General features: G+C 40.7%; 1 protein-coding gene across 7 annotated transcripts in view; it reads left to right on the top strand.

Moving 5' to 3' along the window:
* nfyc (nuclear transcription factor Y, gamma) overlaps window positions 1-13,320 on the top strand; it is a 99,678-nt gene that overhangs the window by 22,835 nt on the left and 63,523 nt on the right. For all 7 annotated transcript variants that reach the window (XM_048612985.1, XM_020530216.2, XM_048612986.1 and 4 more), the window contains 2 exons: window positions 7,690-7,820; window positions 11,215-11,286. In XM_048612985.1, coding sequence (XP_048468942.1) covers window positions 7,698-7,820; window positions 11,215-11,286 — 195 coding nt within the window. In that variant the 5' untranslated portion in view covers window positions 7,690-7,697. The remainder of the gene's footprint in view (window positions 1-7,689; window positions 7,821-11,214; window positions 11,287-13,320) is intronic.

Here is a 13,320-nt window from a genome sequence, read left to right on the forward strand (position 1 = left end):
CTTCTTAATTTGTGCGTGACATTCCACATAAATTCTACCTAATGACATATTTTATGTTGGAATCATGCTCGTGCACAGTTCTTGAAATCACAATCCTGTGCAGTTGCCAACAGTTGTGGATATCAGCAAACACTGTCTAAATTTATTCTGGCGTCCACTGCACTCTGCTGTAGTGAATTCCGTAGATTCACAATCCTTTGAGAGGAGTAATTTCTCCTCCTCCTCTATTTTAAATCTGTCACCCCTTAGCCTAAAACTATGATCTCTCATTCTGGATTTTCTCCGCAAGGGGAAACATTCACTTTGCGTCTACTTTATCAATTTCTTTGGCATCTTTTATACCTCAATTAGATCTCATCCATCAAAACTGTAGCAAACATAGGTCGAAACTGTTTAATCTCTTCTCATAAGACAGGGCTTTCATCTCTGAAATTTGATGACATTGCCTCTGCATATGGTGATTCTGTCTCATGTTGTTAAAAGTTGGAACTAGTTCTAATTTCTATTTGATTCCTGATATTCCACTGTTATCTCTTGGATTTTAATGAAGTGTAATTGAACTGTGAAAATTGTAGAAACATATCTCCTTGAACTGAAGTTTTGTTTGCGTTTGAAGAAGGGATCTTTAGCTGAATAAACCTGAGATCATACCTGTCAGATTGAGAATGTGCAAGAGGTTTGCAGCAAGTATAAATGGGAATGAAAAATCTTCAATTGACGTATTAACAGTAAAAAGGAGTAAACGGAGACATGGGACCAAAATGCGATGCAAAGAATATGATGACGTGCTAATTTGTTTACTCAACAAGTGATGAAGAGGTGTTAGGCTGCTTGTACTTAAAAGTTGATGAATCCCTCAGATCAATTGGCATGTAGGAACATAGAAAGAGCAGTAGGCCAGTCAGCCCATCAAGCCTCCCTGCCATTCATACAATCATGACTGATCAAACACTTCAGTGCTTTTACTTGTCCCCATTCCCATAACCATGAATGCTGTTGGTAGTTTTTAGACCCGCAACCAAAAGTAACATTTTACCCATATCTACCCTTTAATCCCTTTAAGTATTTTGTAGATTTCAGTGAGATCACCCCTCACTCATCAAAACTTGAATGAGTACAGGCTTAGTTTGCTCAATCTCTCTTCACAGGACAGTCTGCCACTGCAGGAACTAGTTATTGTTATTACACTCCTGCTATGAGAATAATATACTGCAATGAGGAGTAAGTTCTTCTTGCCAAAGTGGATTACCTTACATTTTTCCACACTATATTCTACCTGCCATGTTTTTGATGATATACTTTTGTCTAAATCCTCCTGAAGCAGCTTTACATTTTCATTTGGTGAACAGCTGGCGTTCAAGTACTAATCTTGGTGTTAACCACGAGTTACAGCCTGCCAAAGCAAGAATGACCCATTTGTTCCTACTCTGATTTCTATCTATTAGTCAGTTGTTAATACTAATATATTACCTCCTATCCCATGTGTTTTAATCTTTCTAATAAGCCTCCTGTGGGAAACTATCAAAAAAAAATTCAAAAATCTAGGTATACTACATTCAATGGTTCTCCTTGATCGATTGTATTAGTAACATTTTCAGAAAACTATAACAAGTTTGTCACAAATCCATGCTGATTATGACTAATCAGATCATTATCAACCAGCTTATTTATCCCATCCTTTATAATAAATTCAAGCATTTTACCTCCAACTGATATAAGACTAACAGATCTGTAGTGCCTTCATTTTATCGCTCTCTTCTTAGAAATGGGATGACATTTGTTACTTTCCTATCCACAGGAATAATTCCAAAATCAAAAGATTTTTGGAAGATAATCACCAAAGCATCGATTATCTCTATCACCTTCAACACTCTGGAGTTCAAGTCATGGGGATGACCCTCATTAATGTCTTCAGTACGATCTTCTCATTAATGTTAATTACCTTCAATTCCTCATTCTCCCTCGCCATTTGGCCCTGTAGTCGTGGGAGATTTCTGGTATCTTCCTTAGTGAAAACAGACACACAATAATCATTTAGCTTCTTTCCAATTTCTCCCCCATTATGAATTCTCGTGAGACTGTCCTTAATAAACCCATATTTGTTTTCTTTTTATATGCCCATAGAAGCTTTTAAAATCAGTTGTGTTTTTTTTTATTGCTAGATTGCATTCATATTTAGTTCTCCCCTTCCTTATCAGTTTCTTGGTCCTCCTTTGTTTTATTCTATTAACTTCCCAGTACAAGCAACTCTCCTGTGCAAAGATGTTGGTCCCGGTCCTGTTAAGGTGTAACTCATTCAGCTTGCACAGGTCCCATCTGGCCCAAAACCAGTCACAATTCTTCCGAAACCTTTTGTCCTCCCTCCTGCACCAATTCTCTAGCCACATTTTTAATTGTTCAATCCTCCTGTTCTTATACTCACTAACATGTGGCATTGGAAATAATCTTGAGATCCTACTTTTTAACTTCCTTTCTATCTCCATGAAATCTGACTTCTCTTCCTACTTATGTCACTGGTACCGGTGTGGACCATGACTTCTGGCTGATTTCCTTCCCTCAGAGATTTTCTGTAACCACTCTGTGTCATCCTTGTCCTTAGCACCAAGGAGGCAACACATTATCCTGGAGTCATGTTCACTGCCAAAGCAAAACCTGTCTGAACCTCTGACAAAGAAATCTCTATTGCTTTTCTATTCTTCCTCCTACCCTGTAAAGCTGAGTCAGTTGTGATGCCACAGACCTGCCTCTAGCTTCGCTGTTGCCCTCACCCAGTTTTCAAAATACAATACCAATTGGTAAGCACAGTAGACTTGGACTTGAGGGACAACTACGCTACCTGCCTACTTTTCTTGTAGACCACCTTATAGTCATCCATTCCCTTGCTGCCTGTATGCTTCTAATCTGGGGTTTGACCATCTTCCTATATGTGCTATCCACGTAGTCGTCAGCCTTGCAGTAACTCCAGCTACTTCGCAAGCTTGTGCATCCAACTTCAGTTCCTGCCGATGTGTTGGTTTGGGACACAGGGTATGTCCATGACTGCACTTGGCCTTTCTAACTGGCCATCTTTTAACTAAAATCTATTTGTTACCCTTTAGAATAAGTACTGACTCACTATGAAAACTTAACAAACTGTTTCTCAGAAAAGAGACAGAAGTCTAGAAACTTAAACACAAAGTAAGTGCCCAGCTTTCACTTTAAAAAAAATTGCAAATACTGACAAAACTTATTCACTAATCTGCTGCTTCCCATGTATTGTGATTGGTCTCATGCAGGTAAGCCTTGGATCCTCTCCCACTTGCCTCTCACTCTAGAGACTACACTTCTTTCAGTAAACCTTAACTAAGGCACTCTTCCTCTGCCATGAATTCCCACTTTGACCAGAATTTCCAGTTACTCACCCAATCTCGGTCTCCCTCCAAAGAAATCTCCCTCAAACCAATAATTGTGGCTTACTCTCCAAGAATGCAGATGGAAGTAAGAGTGGAAATTGGCTCTGGCCATAATTTTCCTATCCTCCATAGATAGAAGGCTGATGCCAGGAAATGTTTGAATTGCAATGCTTCCGTTCTTGTCCAGAGAATAGTGGAAAGGATAAACCCAGCAACTACAGGAAAGTAAGTTTAATCTCTGTGGTAGGTAAGCTCGTAGAAACAATAATTTAGGAATAAATTAATGGTCATTTGGACATTTGTAGATTAATTCAGAAAAGCAATCTTAGATTTATTAATGGCAAGTCACATTCAACTAATATGTTTTTGATAAGGTAACAGGGTTTTTGAAGGTTTAATGGTTGATGCGGTGTACATGGACTTCCAAAAGGAATTAGATAAAGTACCATATAATAAGCTCTTCAGCAACATTAATGTTGTGGAATAAAAGGAACAGTAGCTGCATGGATAAGAAATTGGCTGTCATAAGAAACCAGATTGAGGAATTGTCATTTTTCAGACTTGAGATAGATGTTTGGAACTAAGGTCACTGCTCTTTTTCCTTTTATGTATTTTCGACTTAGACTTGGGCGTATAAGGCATAATTGCAAATTTGCAGTCGATACAAAACCTTGAAATATGATGAACTATGAGGAGATAGTGATGAGGACACAGTCTGGTGAAATGGGCGGACAGGTGATAGAAGATTTAATTTAATGCAGAAGAAGTCAGAGATAATTTTGGCAGATCAAGATAACGCAATATAATTTGTAGCATAATTCTACTGGTGGTACAGGTTTAGAGAGACTGGAAATAGTTTTGCACAAATTGTAGGTGACAAGGCTGGTTGAGAAAGTAGTTAAAAAGCATAGGAGGGTCTCTTGTGGCATTGTGGTAATGTCCCTATCTCTGAGCGAGGAGGGCCAGTTCAGGTTCCACCTTGCTCCAGAGGGTGTGTCATTACATCTCTGAGTGGGTTGAGTAGAAAATATCTTAAATAGCATAGGAATAGTTTGCCAAACCTTTACAAAACACTGATTCAACCTCAATTGGCACACTTCAAGAATAATGCGAAGGATCTGGAGACAATGCAGAAAATACTTGTAATAATGGCTCCAAGGATGAGAGATTTTATTTGAGGATGGATTGGAGAACCAATTACAATGAGATTTGGTAGGTCTTCAGAATCTTGAGTATAAACATAATGCAAAGGGAGAAACCATTAGCATTGGTGAAAGGGTTGAGAAATAGATGGCCCTGTTATTTTTTTTTGGTGTTATTGATGCAATGATGGCATGAGGAAAGGATCTCTTAACACAGCATGTGGTTGTAATCTGCATTTGATTGAGGGTTTAGTAGAGGCAGCTTCAATTGAGGCTTCTAGGAGGGAATTTGATGAAACACTTGGAGAGGGGAAGAAAAAGTGCTGTACAATGCATAAAGGGTGTGGGAGTGGCTGGGGCAGGAGAGTTGCTTTTGCAAGAGCCAATGTGAATACACCTGGCTGAATAGTTGGTGGAGAAGCAGTCATTCTCTAATGCTGTGAAAGTGTTGTAGAGGTTGTGTTTCACAAGTAGCGGATGTGTTTTGTGCTTGGTATTGACATTAACATGGCTTTGGAGAAGACTACTGGCTCACAATTGCATATTGGAGCAGAGAGGAAAATGCTTGGATAAGACATTTTGGTCTCTGTCTCTGTCTCTGTCTCTGTTTCTGTGCACGTAGCTGTACTAAGTGTGAAAGGCAGATAGCCAGGCATCGGCGGGAAAGTGAATATCTGATGTGCGCAGCTCCATGCTGAGCTCTGATCCTGTCTCATGATTCTGCTGATACCTAGATTTAGCTCTACAAGCATTTACGTGAACCTTGGTCCCTTGAATGAAATTTGGGAGGCTTGCTGACATTTTTAGAACTATATCCAAACAAGAATCAACCCTTTCATAAAAGAGGAAATTGTAAGAACTTTTTTCAAAAAGGGCTGAATGAATCATTGGTGTGTGAGTGCATGAATGGATGTTTGGTGCAATGTCTATTGTTTGACAGTAGTGTTGCCTGGCTATTGTTTGACTTATATATACTCTAGTTAATCTATGTCTAAGAGCATAAATCATTATGAACTTGCTCGAAACAATGACAGTTCCTACACTAAAACCTCTACCACACTGTATAGATGTGTTTGTCTAGCGAAATGATGGCGCTGTGGGCCATCAGCAGCAGCAGAATTGTACTCCAGCGCAATCTGTAACCTCATGGCCTGGCATATCCCCCACTGAACCATTACCATCAGGCCAGGGGATTAGATCTGGGAAGCAGCAAGTGATATACAGAGCTAAGCAATCCCACAACCAATGGATCAGATCTAAGCTCTGCAGTCCTGCCATATCCAATCGTGAATGGTGGTGGACAATTAAACAACCCACTGGATGAGGAGTCTTCACAAATATCTCCATCCTGAATGATGGAAGAGCCCAGCCCATCAGTGTAAAAGATAAGGCTGAAGCATTTGCAGCAATCTTCTGCTAGAAGTGCCGAGTGGATGATCCATCTTGGCCTCCTCCAGTGGTCCCCAGCATTACAGGTACCAGTCTTCAATTCGATTCACTCCACATGATATCAAGAAACAGTTGGAGAAATTGGATACTGCAAAGGCTACGGGCCCTGACAACATTTCGGCAATAGTACTGAAGACTTGTGCTCCAGAACTTGCTGCTCCCCTAGCCAAGCTGTTCCAGTACAGTTACAACAGTGGTATCTACCCAGCACTGTGGAAAATTGCCCAGTATGCCCTGTACACAAAAAGCAGGATAAATCCAACCCGGCCAATTACCGCCCCATCAGTCTACTCCCGATCATCAGTAAAGTGATGGAAGGTGTCATCAACGGTGCTATCAAGCAGCACCTGCTCAGAAATCACCTGCTCGTTGATACCCAGTTTGGGTTCCGCCAGGGCCACTCAGCTCCTGATATCATTACAACCTTGGTTCAAACATGAACAAAAGAGCTGAATTCCAGAGGTGAGGTGAGAGTGACAGCCCTTTTATATCAAGACTGCACTCAACCGAGTGTGGCATCAAGGAGCCCTAGCAAAACTGGAATCAATGGGTTAGAGGGGCAAATTCTCCAGTGGTTGGAGCCTAGGAAGATGGTCACGGTTGTTGGTGGTCAATTATCTCAGCTCCAGGACATCTCTGCAGGAGTTCCTCAGGATAGTGTCCTAGGCCCAACCATCTTCAGCTACTTCATCAATAACCTTCCCTCCATCATAAGGTCAGAAGTGGAGATGTTCACTGATGATTGTACAATGTTCAGCATCATTCGTGACTCCTCAGATATTGAAACAATCCGTGTTCACATGCAACATATGGACAATATCCAGGCTTGGGCTGACAAGTAGCAAGTGACATTTGCACCACACAAATGCCAGGCTGTGACCATCACCAATAAGAGACAATTTAACCACCATCCCCTGATATTCAATGATGTTACTATCACTGAATCTTCCACTATCAACATCCTGAGGATTACCATTGACCAGTAACTCAACTGGACTCACCACATTCACACAATGGCTACAAGAGCAGGCTGGAAGCGAGGAATACTGCGGCGAATAACTCACCTCCTGACTCCTCAAAGCCTGTCCGCCATCTACAAGGCACAAGTCAGAGTGTGATGGAATACTCCCCATTTGCCTGGATGAGTGCAGCGCCAACAACACTGAAGTAGCTTGACACCATCCAGGACAAAGCAGCCGCTTGATTGGCACTAAATCCACAAGTATCCAGTCCCTCCACCACTGATGCTCAGTAGCAGCAGTGTGTACTATCTACAAGATGCACTGCAGAAATTCACCAAAGATTCTCTGACAGCACCTTCCAAACCCACGACCATTTCCATCTAGAAGGAGAAGGGCATCAGACATAAGGGAACACCACCACCTTCAAGTCAGTCACCATCCTGACTTGGAAATATATCGCTGTTCCTTCACTGTCACTGGGTCCAAATCCTGGAATTTCCTCCCTCATAGCATTTGTAGGTCAACCCACAGTAGAAGGATTTCAGCAGTTCAAAAAGGCAGCTCACCACCACCTTCTCAAGGCAATTAGGAATGGGCAAGAAATGCTGGCCATATGAAAAAAAAATTAATTGTAAAAATGTTTCTAAAATAGAATTTCTTATCTTAAATATAGGATCAGATTTCCATTGTATCTCTTGCAGTCAGTAGGTTGAATGTAACTTTTTTGCCTCTGATTTCTTGCAGGCCTAGGAATGTCTAACACTGCAGATGGTTCGTTTAGTACAGCCTCTCAGGGAGGTGGCAGCACTGAAGCCCAACACTTGCTCCAGACATTCTGGCCACGTGTCATGGAAGAGATACGCAATTTGACGCCGGTATGTTGTCATTCACTTTACTTAACACTCCTTTCTGACTGGATCTAGGTGTGGATTTTTTTCAAACAGCTCATGTGCATAAAATTAGCATGAAGCATAAGTAATAAAAATTTAAATAGCGCATTAAGTTAATCTTTACTTGCTGAGCGACGGTATTGGATATGTAAGCAATTGGTTATGGACATGAACACAGCACATCATTCTTGGTTATGTAGTTTGAGGATGGCATATAGTATGCTATGCATACAGGATGAAGAAAAACTCAGGCCCGGCTTGATCTACCTTAGACTAGATGGTCATAAGTCATAGAATCCCTACAGTGTAGAAACAGGCCCTTCGGCCCAACAAGTCCACACTGACCCTCGGAGCATCCCAGCCAGACCCATTCCCCTATAACCCACCTAATCTACATATCCCTGAACGCTATGGGTAATCTAGCATAGCCAATCCACCTAGCCTGCACATCTTTGGACTGTGGGAGGAAACCAGAGCACCCGGAGGAAACCCACGCAGATACAGGGAGAATGTGCAAACTCCACACAGACAGTCGCCCGAGGGTAGAATTGAACCCGGGTCCCTGGCACTGTGAGACAGCAGTGCTAACCACTGAATATTGACCTTCTTAACTATTGTCATTCATCCAGGCAATAATCCCATCACTCACACTACTGACTTGCCTCATAGTGCATAGACTTTAGGGAGTTAGGATGTGAGTTATTCACTGCAGAATTTCAAACCTTTAACCTACTCTTGTAATCACAGTATGTATGTGGCTGGTCCAGCTTGGTTTCTCGTCAATGGTGATTGTCAGGATATTGATACTGAGGGGGATTCAACAACGATAATGCTTTCGAATATCAAGCGGAGGTAGTAAGATTTTTTTTTCTTACAGGTGATGATCGTTGCCTGGTACTAGTTTGGAGTGAATGTTACTTGCCACTTATCCAAGCTTGAATGTTGTCAAGATGTAGTTGCACACAGGCATAGTCTGCTGCAGCATCTGAGGAGCTGCAAATGGTATTGACGTTGTGCAGTCACCAGAAAATACCCCCTACCTTTGACCCAATGTAAGTTCTTCATGAAAGAGCTCAGACGCTAACCTGAGGAGCTGGGCTATGTGGCACAGTGACAGTGTTCCCTCCCTCTGGGACAGAAAGTCCTGGTTCAAGTCCAGCCTGCACTAGAAATGTCTCATGACATGTCTGAACAAGTTGCTTCACAGTACTTACCCTGGGGAGCTCCTGTAGCAAAGGCACTTCTTAAAAAGGTAGCACTTCTTAAAAATTATTCTTTGTTGAACTGAGGGTATCACTGGCAAGGCCTGCATTTGTTGCCTTCCTTAATTAGGCCGAGCACTGAATGGTTCATTGTGCACTAAAAAGCCATACACATTGCAGTGGGTCTGGAGTCATATTGTCACCCAACTAAGTGAGGATGGCACATATCCTTCCCTAAGGGACATTAGTGGAGCAGATGGAATTTACAACAATCCAACTTTTCCATGGTCACCATTACTAGGACCAGGTTTGAAATTTGAGATTTATTAATAAATTGAATTTAAATTTCACCCCAGTTGCTATGGTTGATTTGAGCCTGTGACCCCAATCAATTAGCCTCAGCCTCTATATTACTAGCCCAGGGACACTATTAATTTGCCACTCCCATCACTAATGACACTAGAAAATTTTAATTTTAGCAGATTCAGTGTGGCATCAGATAGAAGACATTTGTGACATCCAGGAAGTGATGTGAACAACATGTCCAGTTTTATTAGTTCTTAAAAAGTAATATAGATCAAGTTTGTCAAATACAGCAGGTGTTTCTGAAGCAACATTGAATATTTCCAATCAGAAGTTCATGTTGCTGTTCATAATTAGGGATCCTGTTAATGATACTTTCCATTTGTTTCTCTGCCAACACTGAGGGCAGATTTACTACAGTAAATTCTGCCTATTTCCATGTTTGTAAAGTTGCCCGATTCTGCCCTGCTTTGGTTCCTTTTGCTACTGAATGCCTCACCCGTGTCACTGTTCTCCTAGACTTGATTTCCACCACACTCCTGGCTGGTCTGCCATCTTCCACTCTCCATAAACTGCACTCATCCAAATCTCTGCTATTCACATTGTTGCTGTTTGCACTATGATATTATCATATTAGTATTCATAGTTCAGTAAGCATATATATAAACTTCTGGTTAAGCAATGCATCAGTTGTTTTTTAATATGCTCATTCTGTATTCAAATTCCTTCATGGTCTCTCTTTTGTTTAGCCCTGTGATGTCCTCTGCCCCGTGGCTTACCAAGATATTTACATTCTAAATTTAGTCTTTTGTGCATTCTGATATTTAATTCATCCAACATTTGGGATTTGATTCCACAGTTGCCTACATCCCAAGTCTTTGGAATTCCTTCCCTAAATCACTTTACTTCACTACTTTTTTCCTCCTTTTAAAGTGCTCCTTAAGATCTGCTATAATATTTCTTTAACTAGCTTACTGTCCATGTTTGTTTGATATTTCTGTTAAGCACCTAGGTAAAGGTACAACATAAATGCAAGTTCTTATTGAAGGTATTCACTGGTCATTTCCTCCTTCATATAAGGATAAATTAAATCACCCTTGATACTTTTTCAACCTCGTGGTTTTTGGTTTAGAGTGCACCATTTCCCACAGTGAGTTAGTTTTGACAGCTATCCAAAAGATTTGATCCTTATTGTTACCTATAATGTCCAAGCCCTCATGCCAGTCTGCTGTTTTTACACTCCTATTTTCTAACTAGATTTTGACTACAGAGCAACAAACACTTCAGCGTTACCCTGTACTATATTCAACTATACTCTTTTGCAATTCGCTTTAGGGTGCCTAATACTTAAGTGATGCTTGCTGCTTTTTATACCTTGCCGTATGTGAAAGACTTAACTTATTTAATAAACTTTAAACAAATTTAATTTTAAATTCCAACAAATCTCTATGTTAATTCCCTTCAATGTCAAGTTAATCTCTGCATGCTGTGAGGTGTAATTTTAAAATAAATATTTGAAGCACTGATGCTTTGAGAAACACAACTCCAGTCATTGTGATTGGTGGTGTGAGATGGGTCTATAATACTGCACCAATTCTCTAATCCACACTGACAGCAGGATTTCATGTTCTCAGCCCAAAACGTGAAAATATCCAGCATAGCGAGCTAGTACTCTTAATTTAGAGGGAATTGTGCAATTGAGAATCTGTTTGGAGAGGGCTGTAGCTCATGGTCGTCAATATTTGGGACACCTATCTCGACTTTGGGTAAATGTGGTGGAAGTCATTTCTCTAATCAAGTTATATATTGTGGATAGTGCATCAGGTTTTATGGTGTTTTAACTCTTGGCTCTCTTTTAATATCTGATCCTACAGAATGATTTCAAGGTGCAAGATCTCCCCTTAGCTCGTATCAAGAAGATTATGAAGCTTGATGAAGATGTAAAGGTACAGTGATAAATTTGTTCTATATTTACAGGCTATGTGTCAAGTTTATGCAGGAGCACTTTGTTCGCAAATACACTTGTATCAAGAACTATTGGGAGTGGGAGAGGGCCTGATATGTCTCTCTCACAGCCTCCCCCAGCTCCATCCCACCTTGCCCCTCTTCCCACCTTGAGCTCAGGAATACTGCTAATGGTATAATTGTAGCACTTGTGCTTTCACCAGAGCTCAGGTGATCGAACCTGGGATCATTTTTAAGCTGTACAGGTCAGCTGCCTTTCTGTCCAGATGAGGCAATGGAAAAATCAATGACTGACTGTTAGTTTTATAGGAGTGATGAGTGATGCTGTTCCCTTTAGAATGAAAATGTTTTGCCACAGATTTTATCTCTCACACTCCATTTTTCTGCTTTCTTTCTTTTAACCTAATAGCTTAGCAACCAAATCAAAACATTGTGTGACTAGGATTTATCTACTTGCAGCTCAAATGCTTAAACATTCATTAAGAAAATCACATAGCAGCCAAATGTTGATTTTACTTCCATTAAATCTTCATAAAAGTGTTCCTTCTATTTACACAACTCAAATCTAATTTATTTTCATGTTTTTATTTTAACAGAGCTCCTTGTGAGTTGAAAACTGAGACTAAAGTTTGTTATAACAGCAGTAGCTACATAAAAGAAAAGTTCCAAATCTGGTGGGAAGGAAAACAAAGATTGGAAGATTCCAGTCTCTTAAAATATGACTGGGAGTGTACAATAGACAGTAATACCTTGACAAGCATGAAGACTCCCTAAACTTGGATTTCTGATTTCTGATTTCTTAATCTGAGCCCTTTTTGATTTTGTTACAGCACTGAACTGACTCCCCATTTTTTCCTGCCACGTGGTGTTTGCCAGCAACCTAGTTTCCTAGCATTTCAGTGTGGGCGGACAGTCCACAAATATTGACGCTCCTAGGAATCTCTTGTCTTTGGGTCTGAAAGACGAGTTTGGAGAAACAGCTATCGTGACAGAAAATTCTTGATTTGTGTATAGCAGCAGAACTAATGTAACTTGCCAGATGCAGAAATCTGATGGGGTGGCTAAAAGCTTAAGACGAGCAAAATGTTTTAGATGCAAGAACTCTGAATTAAAAACAGAAGATGCTGAGAATCCTGAGGTCTGGCAGCATCTTTCGAAACAGCAGCTTTTATGACGGGTCACCAACCTAAAACATTAAATTTGTTTCATTCTCTACAGCTGCTGCCAGACCTGCTGAGTATTTCCATCATTTTTCTGATGCCTTTGCATATCCTTGTTGGTCTGGAATACCACAGGATCCCAGTTGCAACCTATCCAGTTGCTTATTATGTAAATCTTTCAGTCAGACTGGCAGTCATGGAGAGAGAAAATGACATCCACACTGTCATTTAAAACATCAGACCAAGTTATCTTTACATCAGCTATTCCCCAGTGCCTTAATGTACCAACTATTTTATATCCTGTATTTTGGAACAAGCATGGGAGACTGATCAAGAAGGTAAGAGCTCATGGGATCCAGGGCAATTAGGCTTAGACTCCCAGGCACAAAAACAACCATCGATCATCACGTTCTATCCCCTGCCACTATGTCCAGTGCTGTACCACACGATTCAGTGCTAGGTCTCTTGCTGTTGATCTGTGCATTAATGATTTAAACATAAATGTGGGAGGTTTTGATCAGTAATTCACAGATGGTATGAAATTTTTGTTGTAGTAAATAGTGAGGAGGAAAACCTTAGATTACAGGGCAACATAGACAGGCTAGTCAGATGGGCTGAATAGTGGCAAATTAAATTTAATCTTGAAAAGTGTGAGTTGATGTCTAATGGGAGCACTAAAAAGTCAAGGGAGTACGTGATTAATGGGAGAACCCTGGGAAGTACAGAGGATCAGAGGGATATTGATGTGCACATTCACATGTCCTTGAAGGCAACAGGACAGGTGGCTAAGAAGGCTTGTGGGATTTCTTGGATAACAAGGTGTAGAGCTGGATGAACACAGCAGGCCAAGCAGCA

The sequence above is a fragment of the Rhincodon typus genome, chromosome 27 (genome assembly GCF_021869965.1).
Source record: "Rhincodon typus isolate 14 chromosome 27, sRhiTyp1.1, whole genome shotgun sequence".
Classification (NCBI taxonomy): domain Eukaryota; kingdom Metazoa; phylum Chordata; class Chondrichthyes; order Orectolobiformes; family Rhincodontidae; genus Rhincodon; species Rhincodon typus.